Below are 17857 nucleotides of genomic sequence, written 5' to 3' on the forward strand. Positions count from 1 at the left end.
AATTGTGCCTGCGGCACATTTTATAGGTGTCCCTCTTATTTTAGTGACAACTCTCGCTCTGTCTAAACTAGCGGTGATATAATTATCTTCCATACAATTACTTTTCATGAGCCACAGCATTAAAAAATTTAATGTGATACAATTACATCTTTTGACAATTGTAGTACTTTTCAAAGAGACAATATTTTATTTTAATCTTGGGTCTGTGTATGTTTTGGATATCTATGTATTAATCTGGCAACGTTATTCTGTTGCAGTAAAAAGAGATCAGCAGAAAGTTGTGACACTTTTGCTAAGAAATGTTTTTTCCCCACAATTTCTTGATTAGTATATCTGCTTCACTCCTTCACATAGAACACATTTCTTAAAATACGTGTTTTTTATTTATTAACTTAAGTGATTTAGGCACAGCGTAAATTCTATGCCTTTAGATACCTGTGAATCAGCCTCTCACTGTCTCTATGTAAATCTCATATCTATAATGGCTTTATAAGTAGGTGTTATTCCCATAACATGTTTCATCTGATCTTTGACGATCCAGAAGATACTATTTTACTTAAGATTTTGAATTTAGGTAATTTTGAGATGTTCCTTTCTTTACTAAGGAGAAGACCATTCTGGAAATGGACTTTATAGGATTTCACCCTTACTCACAAGTTACCCAGTAATAATGGAATTTGAAGGAACTGCTTTATTTTTCCTGTGTCTAATGAACATCAGTGTCTCTGAATTATAGACAGTGTTTCTAGGCAAAGCACTGCATGGATTGCTTACCTTTTTTTTTTGCCCTCTGTACATTCCTTTTAGTCAGGCATCTAAGACTTTCTTCCCATTGTTCGTCCTTTATAACGCGTGTCCTTCTTTTGATAAAGGTGTAGGACCTCTGAAGAGAAAACAGAAGATAGCTGTCAGTGTCCTGTTCAAACTTTGTTTCCCATTTTGGTGACTGATGCTCTTGTTCCAAAACTTGTAGGCAGTGCCTGTTGGATAACTTCATAACAACTCTAGTTACTTTTGAGTCACCCACACAAAGAACCTAGAACGATCTGGTTTATCCTATGTTTGTACTGGTCTGTAGTTTGACTAGGGAAGTTGATGTTTACCAAGAAAGAACTCAAAACAACTGAGACTTAAAGACAAACTCAGGCCTGCCTCATCTGAAGAGCAGACATCTTTTGTCAAACTCTACTAAAGTAAACATTTTGTAGAGAAAAGTGTTATTAGAAGTGGTGAGAGCAGCATTTATGTACATTCCTGAGGAAGGTGACAGCAGGAGAAGGAAAATATGACAGATAAGTAAAACGAGTTTTTATCCTTTGGAGCAGGCTTTGATACATAAGGTACTCAGTGTGTTACATCAAGCATTTATTGCACCAAGCAATAAATAGGGACAAAGTTACAGACCTGGTATTTATTGTTATTCTTGACTCTAGAAAAGTACTATTTTTGTTGTACAATTGAAGTAATCTAAATAATTTCTAAGAAATTAATTAATTCAGGAGACAATTTTTCAGCACCCAGTTTTTCCCAGTATCAAAAGAATTTGTTTATTGAAGAAAATTATACACTTAAAAATCCAAACTGGTTTGATTTGATTGATTTTATGATACTCATTTGTGCCTGCTTTGTGTTTTTGGCGTTCAGTGCATCAGAGCTTTAAAAAAACAATACCTATTAGAGAATTACTACAGGGTAGGCAACAGGAGATCATTTGAGCAGTCAAATCTCTGCTGGAAGGACATTCTTACAAAGGCATACTTTTACCTTACAGAGATTTTTCTGATGCACTAAGGGAAGAATATCCTTAACGATTATATTTCACTGTATCTACAGTTGCCATTCCAATCTGAGGCAGACTTAGTCACTGTATCTTTTTTTATGGTCATTAAATGGATTGGGGTGACAGTGGTCAGTGAAATTATATAGGTTTCAAGCGTGCAATTCTGTAATACATCATCTGTATATTACATGTGTGTTTGCCTCCCAGAGTCAGCTCTTTTCCATCACCATGTATTTGACCCCCTTTATCCTCTTCTATCACCTCCTCCCCTTACTCTGTGGTAATCACTTAACTGTTGTTTGTGTCTATGAGTTTTTGTTTGTTTGTTTGTCTGTCTTGTTTATTTGTTGCTTTCAGTTTTATATGCCACATAGGAGTGAGTCACTGTATCTTAAAGCCGTCAGAGACAGGAGATACTGGTGTAAGAAGCAGAGAGATATGTAAGAAACACCGTTCAGTCTACCACAGTGAGGCCTCTTAGCTCTATGATTTTAAAACTATAGCTGAGTGACAGAAACCATGACGTTATAATCATGGTCTTAAACTTTTGCTGAAACCTTCCACAAGTCATGTCTAACTACCTATCCATCCTTCTGCATCTGGAAAACGAATTTAAGGTTTCCTGTGCCAAAAATTGTTCCACCTTTTTAGGGCAGGGATGTGTTCAAATTATTGCCGAAAATAATTCCCAGATACAAAGTTCTTTGGCAATCTGTCTTTGAATAAATGATGTGGTTTTCATTTAGTAGAGCTCCAGATAGTCTTTGTGATTATAAGGTGTCGAAAACTGCAGGCATTCTTGTACCCTGGGTATTTACTGCCTATGCGGGATCAGTAAGAGGATTATGGATGAGGATGGAATTAAAAGAAGGCTTAGTCCTGACCTGTGAACAGTCCCTCAAAGGGGAAAAAGGAGGTCAGTAATTTTACTTTGACACTATTTGTACTTGAAACAGTAAATATTCAAACTCAGATATTAAGATTGGCTTTTTTTTTTAAAAAAAGAAATGAGGATGTTTGTGCATTATTTCAACCCTAATGAATACTTACTGTCTGTGTAGAATCAAAAATTAGAGATTAAGAACATAGGGAAAGACCTGATTTGCCCATCAGGAATGCGCTGAGCCACATCTCTCTCCTGATTTAAATATTCCTCTCATTCTTCTTTCTAATATTTATAGGATGTTAGAAGATGAAATTCAAGTTAACAATGTGGAAAAATTTAGCTCAGCACAATTAAGAAACAAATGATTGCCCCACTTGAAGATGAAGAAACTGTAAACAGAAGTAGAAGAAGCTGTTGGGAAAGTTTTTTTCTGATGACACATTTCTTGGAATAAATCTTTGTGTCAACTAAAACCTTGCCTTGGCTTTCTCTATTGCAAGCACCAAGTTCTTGACACGACTTTAAGTCTTTCCTAAGCATTTTGAGAAGGAGTTGCTGGAATTCTCCCTACTGTTGATATACCAGGGTACCACATGGGACTTTTTGGCCAAAAGACTCAACGTCTCCTTTTCTGTACCTTTATTACTACATCTTTCATACAAGGCTGGCCTGTTTATGTGGTCTGTTGCCTGAGACTGTGGTGGCAGAGGGACAATATTGGGGGCAGTATTAGCATTTGTTTAAGTCTGAACCAGGAATTCCATTTGTCTTAGTGACATTAGTGTCAAACTGTTAGTGCCATACTATTTTAAATTGTGTCCAAGAGCCTGAGAGGCTTATGCTTATAGGTGTCATCTATAAACTTAGAAACAAACAAAAGAGCCTCTCTCCCTTGAATATGGAAGCCCAGTGAGCGATTAAAAAGCAGCCTGGGACCTCACCCGGGCAACTAGTCAGAGCCAGAGCTCATGATATTCCCCTGGATATTGTTGAAAACTGTCAGAGAAAAAGCTAAAACAAATAATCAGAGTGAAAATAATTATACCCAGGAAAAGTCTTGTTTTGGGCGCTAAGTGTAGTGGAAAGAATAGTAACTTTTGAACCTTTGATTCTCGTCTCTGCTCTGCTCTGCTCTACCTGCTTGGCAAATTGCTTTAAAATCCAAGGCTTTCTACCATAAGATGAGGGAATCGAAATAGGTTATTTCCAGATTCCCTTCCAAGCTTGAAAAATTAGTGAGTTTGTACTTTGGATCACTTTTGAAGAATTTTTTTTAAAGTAGGGTCTAATTTACATATTGCAAAATTGCATGTATCTTAAGTATACAGCTTGTTGAATTTTTATACCCACATAATCATGGGTGGTGATCAAAATTAGAGTATCTCCGTCTTTCAAGGACGTTCCCTTATGCCCCTTGCAGGTAATATTACCTTTGACCTCGGGATTACCACTCTGGCTTTCATCATCATAGATTAGCTTTATCTATATTGAATTTAATGTAAATGGTATCATTCTGTACCTATCCTTTTGTGTCTGACTTCTTTTACTAAATGTTTTTGAGATTCATCCGGTGTTACATATGTCACCAGTTCATTTTTTTTTTTTAATTGCAGTGTAGTGTGAATATAACACAGTTTATGTATCCATTATCCTGTTTTTTTTCCGTTTGGGCCTTACCACGAATAAAGATGCTATAAACTTTCCTGTACAAGTCTGTTTTTTTTTTTGGCATATGCATTTATATGTTTTGGGCATATACCTAGGACTAGAATTGTTATCTCACAAGGTAGGCAGGTGCTTAGCCTAGAAGTAGTCTAAAACGACTGTACTGTTTATCATTCTTCACAGCTATGTATGAACCATTCTAGGGAAGATAAACTGTGGTTTTAATTTGCTTTTCTCTGATGAATACTGATATTGAGCACCTTGAATATACTTACTCGTCACCTGGATGTCTTCTTTTGTAATGAACTTACGAAGTCTTTCACCATTTTTTATTGGGTCTGTTGTCTTCATTGAATTTCAGGGGTTCTTTAGGGATTATGGATATAGGTCTTTTGTCATATATTTTGCAAATATTTCCTTTCAGTTTATTGCCTTTTCACTTCCTTAGTGGTGTCTTTGACAGCAGTCGTCCCATTTTTCCATTGTTTTTTCATTTTATGTTTAGCACAAAAATATTTCCCTTTCTCAGGGTCTTCAAGTGATGCTTTTCTTTAGTAATTGTATGGTTTTGGGCCTTTGTATTTAGGTCTGTGATCCTTTTCTGATTATTTTTTGTTATGATAGGAGGCAAGGATCTGTTTAGCTTCTTTCACACAGATACCCAGTTGCTCAAGCACTGTCTATCAAAAAGATAGGCCTTTTCCCCAATGAATTTCATTGATGCCTTTTTAAAATATCATATTTTTTCCTGGATTCTCTATTCTGTGCCATTGATAAATATACATAATTTTTTTAAGTTTAGTAAGTTTTAATATCTTAACAGTTTCCTGTCTCTCCTTTTGTTTTTTATGTATATCTTGTCTATTCTAGCTTCTGTACATTTCCATGCACATTTACATGTACACATGAATACATATCAGTGGTTCATGGTGTGGCCCATGAACTTCTGGGAGTCCCCAAGACACTTTCAAGAGACCTGTGAGTGAAAATTGCTTTTACTAATATGAAGTCATTATTTGCCCATTTCAAAATACTGCGTTGACATTTAGTACAGATAATAAAGAAGCAATGGTACATAAAACTAGCGTAGCAAAAACAGTGGCACCAAACTACTCTTGTAGCCAATTCTACTCACTCATAGTTTAAAAAGACAAACAGCTATGATTCTTAAGAATGCCTTTGATACAATAAAAATCATTAATTTTATTAAATAATAAAAATTTTTAAATGTAATAAATTAATTTTATCAATTTTGTTGCTTGTGTCCTTCTTTGTAATATTCTGTGTATCACAGTGAGATTGATGCGTGATGGTTCTCCTGAGGAAATGCACTTGTGTGATTGTTGTGAACTGACCTAGCTAGCAACTGTTTTCATGGGAAACCATTTTACTTCAAAGAATAACTGACAAACTGATTCAGACATGGGTATTTGGCCAAAATTTTCTCAAAAAAATAAAGTAAGCTTGTCCATTCAAACTTATTTAATAAACAATATTTATTACCAATGATAAAATTTTAGCCTTCAGGTGAAAATTGGAAATTTGGAAACCATGTATTCACGTGTATTCACCACCGCTGTCTGCTTAACAGGTTCCTATTGGTTAAAGACATTTTTTATGAGATAGGTGGTGATATTAACTAATGTGATATTTTTATGTTGTACGACAAAATCAATCAATATTTGGGAGATCGCAGTGTTTTCCAAATGACATTTTATGCTATTTCAAAATTATGTATGGGTGATGGACTCATTCCAAGGGTAAGATAGGAAAAAGAATTTTAATATCACAGAGTACAAAACTTAATTGATATGGTTTTAGCTATCATTTCAACTAACTTGTCAAGTGTCATACCAAAAAAGAATATCCCCAGAATCTGAAAAGCCTCAGAATCTGAATATGCTCCATTCTTTTCTAATTACATTTTTGAGTGAGGCCAACTCGTCTTCACCCACTTCAACAAAAGCAACATATCACAGCAGATTGAATGCACAAGCTGATATGAGAATCTCCCTGTTGTCAATTATAAAGGTTTCTCCCCCCAAAAGTAAAAAGGTTACTCTTCTCATTATTTTTTAGTTTGGAATTTTTTAATAAAAATTTTATTTATGTTAATACATGAAGGGTTTCTTATAGTTGTTTTTTTAAATGAGTTAATAGATAAATGTCTTCAGTGATGATAGATATAACTAACACACATAAACCAAAGCTCTTTGGAGTTCTCAATTTTTTAAGGGCACAAAGCGGTCCTGATTCAAAAAATGTTTGAAAACCACTGATATATATATATATATATATATATATATATATATATATATATATATGACCTCACACACATACATAGGTACATTAAATACATATTCATCTCTACAGAAAGTTAGTTGAGATTTGACTGATTTCATTGCATCTGTAGATTAAATATGGGAGAATTGACATCTTACAAATATTAAATCTTCCAATACATGAGCTTTTTATAGCTATCCATCTATGTAGTCTGTAATTTCTCCTAATATTTGTTAAGTTTCAATGTAGAAGTCTAACATATATTTTGTAAAATTTATTTCAATTACTTGGTGTTTTGATGTTATAAAATAGTATTTTATTTCATTTTTCAGGTTTTTTTAATGGTATATAGAATACTATATTTTTTGTATATTGAAATGTATCGAGACCTTTCTAAATTCATGTATTAATTCTAGTAGATTCCTTTGAATTTTCTTCTATGCCATCATGTTATCTGCAAATAAAGATGGTTTTATTCCTTTCCAATCTTTATACCTTTTTTTCTTCCCCCCCTTATTATAGTTACTTAAATCTCCAGTACAGTGTTGAACAGAAATGATGATTTTGAATGTTTTTGTCTTCCTAATCTTAGAGGGAAATGTTTAGTATTCCACTATTAAATATAATGTTAGATAAACATTTTTTTCAATGAAAACCTACATTCCTACTTTGTATCATTCTTATATTGGAACGCCTACATTCTTATATTGTATCATTTCTTTATTGGAATGAGGAATGTATCATTTCTTTATGGACAAAATCCATAAAAGAACCAAACTGACATTCTAAAACTGAAAAATATAATATCTTAATTCATTAAATAGGCTTAACGCCAACTGAATTCAGAAGAAGAAATGATCAGAGACTCAAAAACAAGTCAAAAATTATAAAAAAAAAACTCAAGCAGAGAGAAAAGAAAATAATGAAATGAAACAATTCAGTTTGAAAAGTGTGGAGGTAATATTAAACTGTCTAACATATGTGTAATTGTTACATGTGGATGACAAGAAGGAGAGAATAGGCAAAAGAAATAAATGAAGGGCTGAGAATTTTCCAGAATTAATTAAGGATATAATATCAAATTTCAACAAGCTCAGTATATCCCAATTAGGGTAAATACAAAGAAAACCATACCTAGATATATCAGAGTCAAGCTGTTGAAATCTAAAAAAATCATGAAGCAATTTTAATAAGCCTACTATGGTTGTTCATTTCTTAGGTTCATATTGGAGTGAGGGTTTAGAGTTTTGACTCTAAATTAGGGTAACTTTTTTTTTTTTTTTTTTTTTTTTTAAGTTTTGGCAGTATGAGGTCCTGGTCTCCTAATGATCTATGAGGAATCTTCAGGATATTTATTTAAAAAAAAAAAAAAGTAAAAGATATGGGAAACCAGTATTTATTCATAAATATCTATGTGTCCAGGACTGTGCTAGGTGTTTTCACATGGCGCATCTCATTTAATCATATTTCATTAGGATCACAAGTCCATCTCAGAAATGTACAAAGAGTGGGACCTAAGATACCTAGGTCCTGATACTTAGAATTACTTAAAGTGCATTATGGTGACACCTCAGATAAGTCCAAACCTCTTTTTACCCTGCCTGATCAAATATTCATTTCAAAACACTGTATGCTGAAATAAGCCTTGTGGGAGTTGAAGAGAATCAACTATTCAGGTGGTGAAAATGTGTGAATGCAGCTGGCAGATGAAGTTCCAGTATGATGACTTCCCAGCTTGTCATTATTGCTTCAGGCAACAACTGACAGGCCTGACTGGTCATTGGCTTTCCATTTCTGGCATTGATAGGACTGAAAATTCTTAGTGTCACACGTACTTAAAAGCTGTCCCTGTTTTAGTGGATACAAACAGCGCTGGAGGGTCCTTTTTGCTTAGAGATGTAATCAATATGGTCTAGAGTTCTTGACCTGAACCTATAATTATCTGGACATTATAAAGGTAGCTTGTTGTTACAGAAAATGCTTGCTTATATTCAGGACTTGGGGGCTAAGTTGTGAATAGAGAGAAGAAAAATAGAGGCTTTGTTCCTCTTTCCATACTTGACAGTCTTTAAAAGCTATCATAATAATCACAGAACAGGGTATTCTTATAGGATTAGTACATTGTATCTTTAAGATTTGGGGTGCTGAAGTTTAAATCTCACCTCTGATGCTATCCTGATAACCTGCAAAAGTTGTGACTTGAATGTTATGCAGGTTGAGATTGGGATTTTTTCAGTACCAGAATTGGATTTTTTTTTTCATTGATCCACGTGCCTGGATTTGAAGTGCAGCGTTACATAAGAACCCATTTGAATTTTATCTTTTCCTTTAAGTAAATGTATGCTGAAGAAAAGAAATTGGGTAAGCAGATATTAATGGCAGCCCATGATCCATGAGCAAGAGTGAGTAGGAGATGACACTGGTAGCAATTCTTCAGTCACTCTTTGTACCAGTGCATTTAAATATGTTGTGATTGAGATTAATTTGCCACCTGGAAATAGTAAAAATGCAGGCATAAAATGGATTACCAGTAGATGTGGATCGTGATTGCTCTATCATTGCTTAGCTTAAGATACCTCTGGATGGCATTATTATTGCATTACCCTGTGGGTAGGGTGCTTGTAAAAGAGGGGGGAAGTAATGCCTTGTACTAACGGACTCTTTGAGGACGGGGGCTGTCTTCATGTTACTGCATGTCTGGTATTGGTGCCTGCCACGGAGCAGATAATATGTGTTGCATTGTTGATTTCTGATAAAAATAAGTGTTTAAATATACCAAAAAGTGACTAAAATTTAATACCGCTGCATCTTTGTACCTGCACTACCTCACTTAAACCTAGAAAGTATAACCTTGAACTAACCTTGACCTAGAGTCCTTTATTAGGGTTGCCCTGATGTTTATGATCACTCTTCCTTTGTTTGGGCCCTTGGAAAACTGTGTGATGAGTTGAAATATTTTGCAGAGCATTTCAAATTATTTTTGTCATTTTTTTAAAGCAGCTTTTCTCTAAAAAATAAATTTTATTGGGGAATATTGGGGAACAGTGTGTTTCTCCAGGGCCCATCAGCTCCAAGTCGTTGTCCTTCAATCTAGTTGTGGAGGACGAAGCCCAGCTCCAAGTCCAGTCACCATTTTTCAATCTTTAGTTGCAGGGGGTGCAGCCCACCATCCCCTGCAGGAATTGAACCGGCAACCTTGTTGTTAGGAGCTCATGCTCTAACCAACTGAGCCATCCGGCCACCCCTCCAGAGGCTCAGCAGCAGCTTGTTGTCTTCAGTCTAGTTGAGGAGGGCGTAGCTCACTGCCCCATATGGGAATCGAACCAGCAACCCTGTTGTTAAGTGCTCAGACTCTAACCAACTTACCCATCCAGCCAGCCCAGTGTTATTTTTAAGGAGTATGTTTCTCATCTGATAGCTTTTACATAACCAGGTTATAAAGGAATTATGACCCCCCTCAATACAATTGCACTTTGGTCTTACGAGGCTAACATGGAAATGTGTGTCTTAAGGTTATTTTATAAAGCGTGAACTGTAGCACATTCCTGCTTTCTGGGACCTGTTGTGACACCTGGCAAACTTCCACTGAAAGGAATGGACTTGCTTTTTTCTTCTGGTCACACTAGGCTAACTTGCAGATGTATCATTGTATGGATATTTGGGGCTGCCTTTTAATGTATAGCCCACCTTATACATGGGCCCAATGTATTAGCACATAGGGATCTGACCTACGTTTTCTTAAGCCAAAAAGTTTTGTTGAAGAATTGCCACCATTTTGGTACTGTCACTGCAGTTTGGTGACTTGTACTTAGGCTCTTGGCAGCCCTAGGAGACATAGAATCTTGATTCTTAACCCTGTCTTATTTGGGTGTTCTAAGGAAATTGGAAAGACTACAGGTATTCTTTAAACACCCAGTGTTAAGATTGTAGAAAGTACTAAAAGTTGCCTGTGAAACTTTAATTGAACTCCTCAATTAGTAATCCCTTCTTTTGATGAGTTTATATCATTTCCAAATAAAGAATGTTTGCGTGATTGGGAAGAGAAAAAACTCTTTAACCCTCCTCTTTCTCTCTACCTAAAGCGGATACTTATAGCATCCACAGAAATCGCTTTGACGTTTTCCGATCAAGTAGACTTTTACAATCTCAGAAAATTTTAGCCATGAGTGAATACCTTTAATTAGAGTTTTTATAGCCACATTAGGGTCCCAAATCCTGAATCAGAGAGCCTAAGCCAGGGAGACCTTAGTAAAATTTTGGTGTGGTGTCTGAAACTTTTCATTTGCCTTGCAACCTGTTCTTAATTTTACTTTTTATTCCAATACACCCCATTGATTAAATTAATTACTTTCCCCTCTGTTCTTAAACTTTTACTGTTGTGTTTATCACCTCATATTAAAGTTAGTTGGGAACATTTCCCATTCTAGACTGTGAACTCATCTGTGTACTCCCCACAGCACCCTGAATGGTTCTGACACGTAATAGGCACGCAGTAAATGTTAATGAATTCAACATTTCAGCATGGACGATTGAAACCAAATTTTTGCATCTGACTAGACATAGTAGTTGCCTCCTGGGAGGGGAACTGAATGGTTAGGGAACAGAAGTGAGAAGGAGATTTTGTTTTCACTGCAGTCTTTTCGAACATGTACATGTATTACCCACCCAAAACTTAAATGAAACTCTCTTTTTGATACCTAACAAATTTTTCAGAATTTGACAGGTTACCTTTGCAAGTTACAGTTTGTTGTTTATTTGTTTGTACAAATGAAGAAATGAGGTTAAGGGATGTTAAATAACTTGTCTGTTGTCATAGCTAGCAGGTGGTAGAGCAAAGATACGAATCTGTGAAACCTTCCCTTTTTCCAGGATATTGAACAGCATCTCAACCACGATAGCCTACCTTGATTTTGTTTTTTAAAATAAGCAGATAGTAAGGTATGTATCTGAGCTAAACACTATCCTTATTAATTCTTTTTTTCCCCTTCTTCCATTCCCCCCCCCCCTTTTTTAAATTCTTTATATCTTATGCTATCATACACAGTGAATAATAGAAGTCATGAAATATAGCACCTCCACTCTTGAGTGGCACTTCTAATTTAAGGGGCCACTAGCAAAGCCTCTTTGGTGAGGTTTGGATGGTCGAAAACAGTTGTATTTGTGGCTTACCTAGGTCTCCCTGCAGTTCATGGAGAAACTCTTACCTTTAAGCAGTAAACATTTATTTTCAGCTTGGAAAACCACTGTTAATCAGGTAATGTTTTCTCAAGCTGAAAAAGGCTCTCGCTAAAGAATGGTGATTTCCCAAGGTCACATTTCTTTTCCACCTACTTGTGGGAAAATACAAACTAAAGGAATACTAGTGTTTGAAACTCATGATTTAGTCTATATTTGGGGGCTAGGGAGGCAGAGGCAAAGTGATTATATTTCTCTCAGAAATATTGTTAATTGCTTTTTCAAAGCAAGGCATAAAGCATAAAAGCAGCCCCAAAATGTCCTGATTCTAAATGGACCTGACACCGTGATCTTCTATCATGGCATAGCCTGTGAGTGGGCATTCCCAGTGGACCTTTCCACACTACAATGTTTATTACTATAAAGAGCTAAGCGTTCTTAGCCACTTTGAAACATGTAAGAGCTGTTCAAATCTCATCCACTGGACTTGTGTTTTCACATATTAAAATTATTTCAGTTTTTTGTTTGTTTTCTTTTCGTATAGTTTACTCAGAAATACCTCCCCACCTCAAATTCTGAATAATAACATTTGGATTTTCAGTAAACTTAAAAAGAAGAGCTCAGATGTGAAAATATACCTGAGAGATAAATGTTTTTGTTTTGTTTTGCTCTTCTTGTCTATTAATGCAGTGGGGTCTTTAACTGGCCCATTTTATGCTTCTGTTTTTTTCATCTGTGAAATGGTAACTAAATTTTTCCTTCTATGTGGTTGATCTGATCAAAATACTAATAAAGGCTCTGGGGTGATGGTATCAGCTCTTGTCTCTTGCTATTTATTGATGGTAGAATTTTCACTGTAATTTGCTTTAACACTGGTTTTAAGAATGAACACTCTGGTTAATTTTGGTTTATTTTTAACTAATGTTTTCAAGAATTTAAAAAATTACTAAAGAACCTCAATGAATACGGTACCGTTAACATTCACAAAAATAGTTATATGCAAATTAAATGTTCTTAGCTGACAGGATTATTTTGAAGTTGTGATTATGAAAATGAATGTAAATTAATGTAATTATGTGCTTCCTTACTTATGAAGGAAATCTAGCTAGACTATGTCTTCTGAGAAAGTTATGGAAGTAAAAGGAAACAAATAGGATATTTAACATCTCTACTTAAATCTTGTGTTATATGCAGCCCATAACAGTTTCTCTGCTGCATATTAAATTTTATGTATAATGAATAATAGCGGGTTTTGGTAACATTTGATTGCTTAATATACTGTGCTAAGCATTTAACATGCATTACCTTCTTTAGTCTTCACATCCTATGAGGTAAATGTATTGTTCTAATTACTTTTTGTTTTGTTTTGTTTTCCTGAATAAGGAGCTGTGGCTCAGGGAAATTATGTACACTATAGTATGTCCCACTTTGACAATGCCATCTGAATTGCTTTGTCATGAACATTTTTACATAGGCTTTTAAATACTACAGGCTTTATATTTTTGATAAACGCATAATAGACAGGTGTATAGTAGAAGAGCACAGACTTTGTGGCCAAACGTAGGTTGATTTCTATTTCTGTAGCTAACCAGGTATGTCACCTTGAGTCTCATTGTCCTTAATGGTATAAAAAACCTATCTCCTATGTTGTGAAAATTAATACATATAACATTTAAATAGCTTCTGGCCACAGTTCAGGCACATCATAAGGACTCATTAAATTGTTCTTTGTTTCAGACTAAAGGCAGTCTAACTCCAGATCTTGTATTCTTAACTATATGATTTTCTTTGCAGATATGTTTCAATAGATTAGATTCTGATATTTCAGGCAGTGGTCTAAATCCCAGCAATTATTACCCCACCCACTCCTACCACTCAGTTCTTGCATTTTTAGATTTTCACAGTATGACAATTACTGATCCTCAGTTGATTTGCACAGTAAGTTTGTTACATTAGCATTTCAAAGACCCTGGTTTTTTTTCTCAAATCTGTAATACTATATGTTTGGATACATTTGTAGTATTCCGAGGCAGTTCCAACAGCCCTTTAAGGGAAAGATAACCATCACTGTGGCTTAATAAGGAATATTGTTGACTTCTATACTGAACTGAAATGAGAGCCATTTCATGGGGTTTTGAGTGGGAACTACAGAACGAGAATTAACTCCTAATGCTTATCTCCTTAAAGAAAAAATCTCAAAATAGTTCCTCCCAAATAGATTTGACTTCAGTCAGATTTGTTTTTGCATGTAATATACAGTTTGCTCAGCCACAAAAAGTGAAGAAATGGAACCATTTTGTTTGTCGGAGGAGCCATCATTCTCCTGATCATGTTAGACTGGCTGTTTACATTTGGTTTTGACTCTGTCTTGATATGTCATTGTTTCCCTTTCAATCTTCCCTCCCCCCCCATCCCTGTTTCAGTTTGTTTTCTGTTTTTATTTCTCCCTCCTACTAGCTTCTAGCTTCCTATTTTGATAGTTCTCTTTTATATCTCTAAGTGGAAGATTCTCCCAAGGATGCTGAGTATGTCATTATTTTTACAACATTTCTTATACGCAAAGAAGATTTTAGCTTGGTTGTAAAACTACTTCTTGGCATAAATTTGGCAGATAGTTTTTAGCCTGGGTGAGACTTTTCATTGGAATCATGAAAGTGTTGGGGCGTCACTGCCCTCCACTCTTCCTTCTTCAAGTATGACATTAGTGGTTTTAGCTCTTGTTGACCCTTCTTTAAACCAAAGCTTTATAGCTTATTAGAGCACAGTGTGGATTTTTTTTATGATACGTTGGAGGGAAAGAAAAAACGCCTCTAAAGTTACAAATGGTTTCATTTACCAAAATGACTATTTCTCTTGGAAAGTTTTGTCATTTCTTTAAAATTTCCAGGAGTTGGGTGGGCTTGATGTCCTCTCTCCCACTCCACCTCTCCACCCACACTCTCATGTTGGCAGAAATGTTGAGAGCTTTAAAGATAATTCCAGGCTTCCAGGAGACAAATCAGTGACCAAGGAGTAACCAAGACACACTTTTCTGCTGTTACATTTTAGAAACTTTTTCAGTGGAAATGGAAGTACGTACAAAATACTACAGGCTTGTTTTTGACTGTTTCATTTGTAAAACCCAGGACAAATGCTTTGAAATACCAGGAATTACTATTTCAAGCAACCTTGGGGGTTTGTGGTCTATGCTTTTCAAACATGCACTTAATTTCATATTTCATCATTATTAGATCAAGTAACAGTCTCATTTACTCAGGATCTATGTCAGTGCCTTGAGCTCCAAATCAGGTATTAACATGTCACCATGTGAGATTCTGTGCATTGTCCTATCTATTCCTGCTTCATTAAAGGACTTCATTTAAGCATCTTCATTTTTCCAAGGTATCTGAAGGCTTTAAGGAAATGAAAAATATTTGTCCTCTCCGTAAAAGTAATGCTTAAAACTTTTCTCTTGCATTTGCTTATCAGAGTAGCTTTGTATAGCCTTGGAGCTATACATATTCTGAATGTAAGCCCAATAGATCTAAACTTCTGATGGGTACACAAGGAACCACTATAGAAACTTAAGGATTTCCTGGCCCAAGTAAGTAATGTCCTTCAGTAGGGTACCAGATTATATCCTAATTCTAAGCATAGCTCAGAACAAGGAAAGGTGGGAATTTTGTATCATTACAAGCTGTATAATACACACTTCAGATAACCTCCATGGGTTTCCTCCATGCTGTTGGCTCAGCTGTGGCTTTTAATGGAACCATATCTGAACCTCCACTCTTTCATCCCTACCTTTTTATGAGAATAAAAAGTAAATTGGGTGCTATTTAAATATTCCCTACTTATATTTATTGAAAACTATCCTGCCGCAGGGCATAGCACTTTGAACAACAGCCTTATACTAGCCTAGTTTTCCACCCACGTGGTTTACCCCAAAACCTGGACTTTGTTTTCCTCAGACCTTTAATTTCTTTAAACCAAAAGATCACAGAAAAACTTAGGAGGAGCCTAGTTTCATTTGTGAGGTTTTTAATAAAAGTTAAGTGGAGTGTGGCTAGAAAACCAGACCTGTGAAAAGCCATGACTGTGCTGACACTAGAGGAAAAACCTACAGAATTCTTATACTTCTTGCTTTTTGTGTTGGAGGGAAAAGGAAAAAAGGAGACAGTAGAAGGACTTTAGCACTGGTCCACTTTGGGAAGGAAAGGGAGCGAGGGAAGTTGGTTGAATTCATTTGTCACTTATTGGTGTTTTATTTAAAAGTTTGTCCTGTTCATATGTATATGATCTAGAAACTTGTGAAAATACACAAAAGTGTAAAGAATAAAATTTAAAAACTAATTTCATTCCACAGACATAATTACTCTTAACATTTTTTAAAATTACACTTTATTGGCATGACAATGGTCAACAAAACTACGTAGGTTTCAAGTGTGCAATTTTATAATGCATCTTGTATATATTGCATTATGTGTTTACCACCCGGAGTCAGTTCTCCTTCCATCACCATATATTTGACCCCTTACTCTTAACATTTTGACATATAATTTCTTAGTGCCTAATATTATTAGCAGATTTCCTTCAGGTTATTAAATATGTTTTAAAACATAGATATTTTAATGGTTATATTCTCTGAATCATTTATTTTTCTAGTCTTCTATTAACTTTTTGGTTTCTAATTTTTTTACTATGCTAATTAAGAATAAATAAAATTTGTATATATAAATCTTTGGTTTATATGTTTCCAAACATTTAAAGAAGAATTAATACCACTCCTTCTCAAGCTCTTCCAAAAAACAGAAGAAGAGCAAACACTTGCAAATTAATAAGGCCAGCATTACCCTGATACCAAAGCCAGACAAGGACTCTACAAGAAACAAAACTTACAGGCCAATATCCATGATGAACGTAGCTACAGAAATCCTCAATAAAATATTAGCAAACCAAATTCAACAGTACATTAAAAAGGTCATACACCATGATCAAGTGGGATTTATTCCAGGGATGCTAAGATGGTTCAACATCAGCAAATCAATCAATGTGGTACGCCACGTTAACAAAATGGAGGATAAAAGTTTTATGATCCTAGATGCAGAAAAAGCATTTGACAAAATTCAACATCCATTTATGGTAAAAACTTTCAACAAAGTGGGTATAGAGGGAATATACTGCAACATAACAAAGGTCATATATGACAAATCCACAGTTCACATCATATCCAGTGGTGAAAAACTGATTTTCATCCAATATCAGGAACAAGACAAAAATGCCCACTCCCACCGCTTTTATTCAATATAGTACTGGAAGCCCTAGCCAGAGCAATTAGGCAAGTCAAAGAAATAAAAGGCATCCAAACCAGAAAGGAAGAAGTAAAACTGTCATTATTTGCTGATGACATGATGTTATATGTAGAAAACCTTGAAGACTCTACCAAAATACTATTAGAACTATTAAACAAATTCAGTAAAGTTGCAGAATACACAGTGTACAAAAATCAGTTGTGTTTCTATACACTAATAACTATCAGAAAGAGAAATTAAGAAAATCCCATTTATGATTGCACCAAAAAGAGTGAAATATCTAGGCATAAATTTAATCAGGGAGATGAAAGACTTGTGCCCTGAAAACTATAAGTCATTGTTGAAAGAAATTGAAAAATGCACAAGCAAATGGAAATATATTCCATGCTCATGTATTGGCAGATTGATATTGTTAAAATGTTCATACTACCCAAAGCAATCTATAGATTCAATGCAATCCCTGTCAAAATTCCAATGACATTATTCGCAGAAATAGAACAAACAATTCTAAAATTTGTATGGAAACCACAAAAGACCTAGAATAGCCAAAGCAATCTTGAGGAAGAAGAACATAGCTGGAGGTACCACACTTCCTGATTTCCAACTATATTACAAAGCTATAGTAATCAAAACTATTTTATTAGCATAAAAATAGATAAATGGAATATAGCCCAGAAATAAACACACATATATGGTCGTTTAATTTACAACAAAGGAACCAGAAATATACAATGTGGAAAGAACAGTCTCTCTGATACATAGTGTTGGGAACACTGG

The 17857-nt window shown here is 35.1% G+C and overlaps 1 protein-coding gene across 32 annotated transcripts in view; it reads left to right on the forward strand.

Annotated features, from left to right (window-relative positions):
- The window catches only part of BCAS3 (BCAS3 microtubule associated cell migration factor), a 520381-nt gene that overhangs the window by 272122 nt on the left and 230402 nt on the right, over window positions 1-17857 (forward strand). For 2 of the 32 annotated variants that reach the window (XM_019732494.3, XM_074320592.2), the window contains one exon: window positions 2962-4377. The exons of the other annotated variants lie outside the window; for them this stretch is intronic. In XM_019732494.3, the coding sequence (XP_019588053.1) occupies window positions 2962-2969 (8 nt within the window). In that variant the 3' untranslated portion in view covers window positions 2970-4377. Of the gene's footprint in view, window positions 1-2961; window positions 4378-17857 lie in introns of those variants that run through there. 32 annotated transcript variants of the gene reach the window in all.

The sequence above is a fragment of the Rhinolophus sinicus genome, chromosome 12 (genome assembly GCF_057876585.1).
Source record: "Rhinolophus sinicus isolate RSI-liver-muscle chromosome 12, RSI-T2T, whole genome shotgun sequence".
Classification (NCBI taxonomy): domain Eukaryota; kingdom Metazoa; phylum Chordata; class Mammalia; order Chiroptera; family Rhinolophidae; genus Rhinolophus; species Rhinolophus sinicus.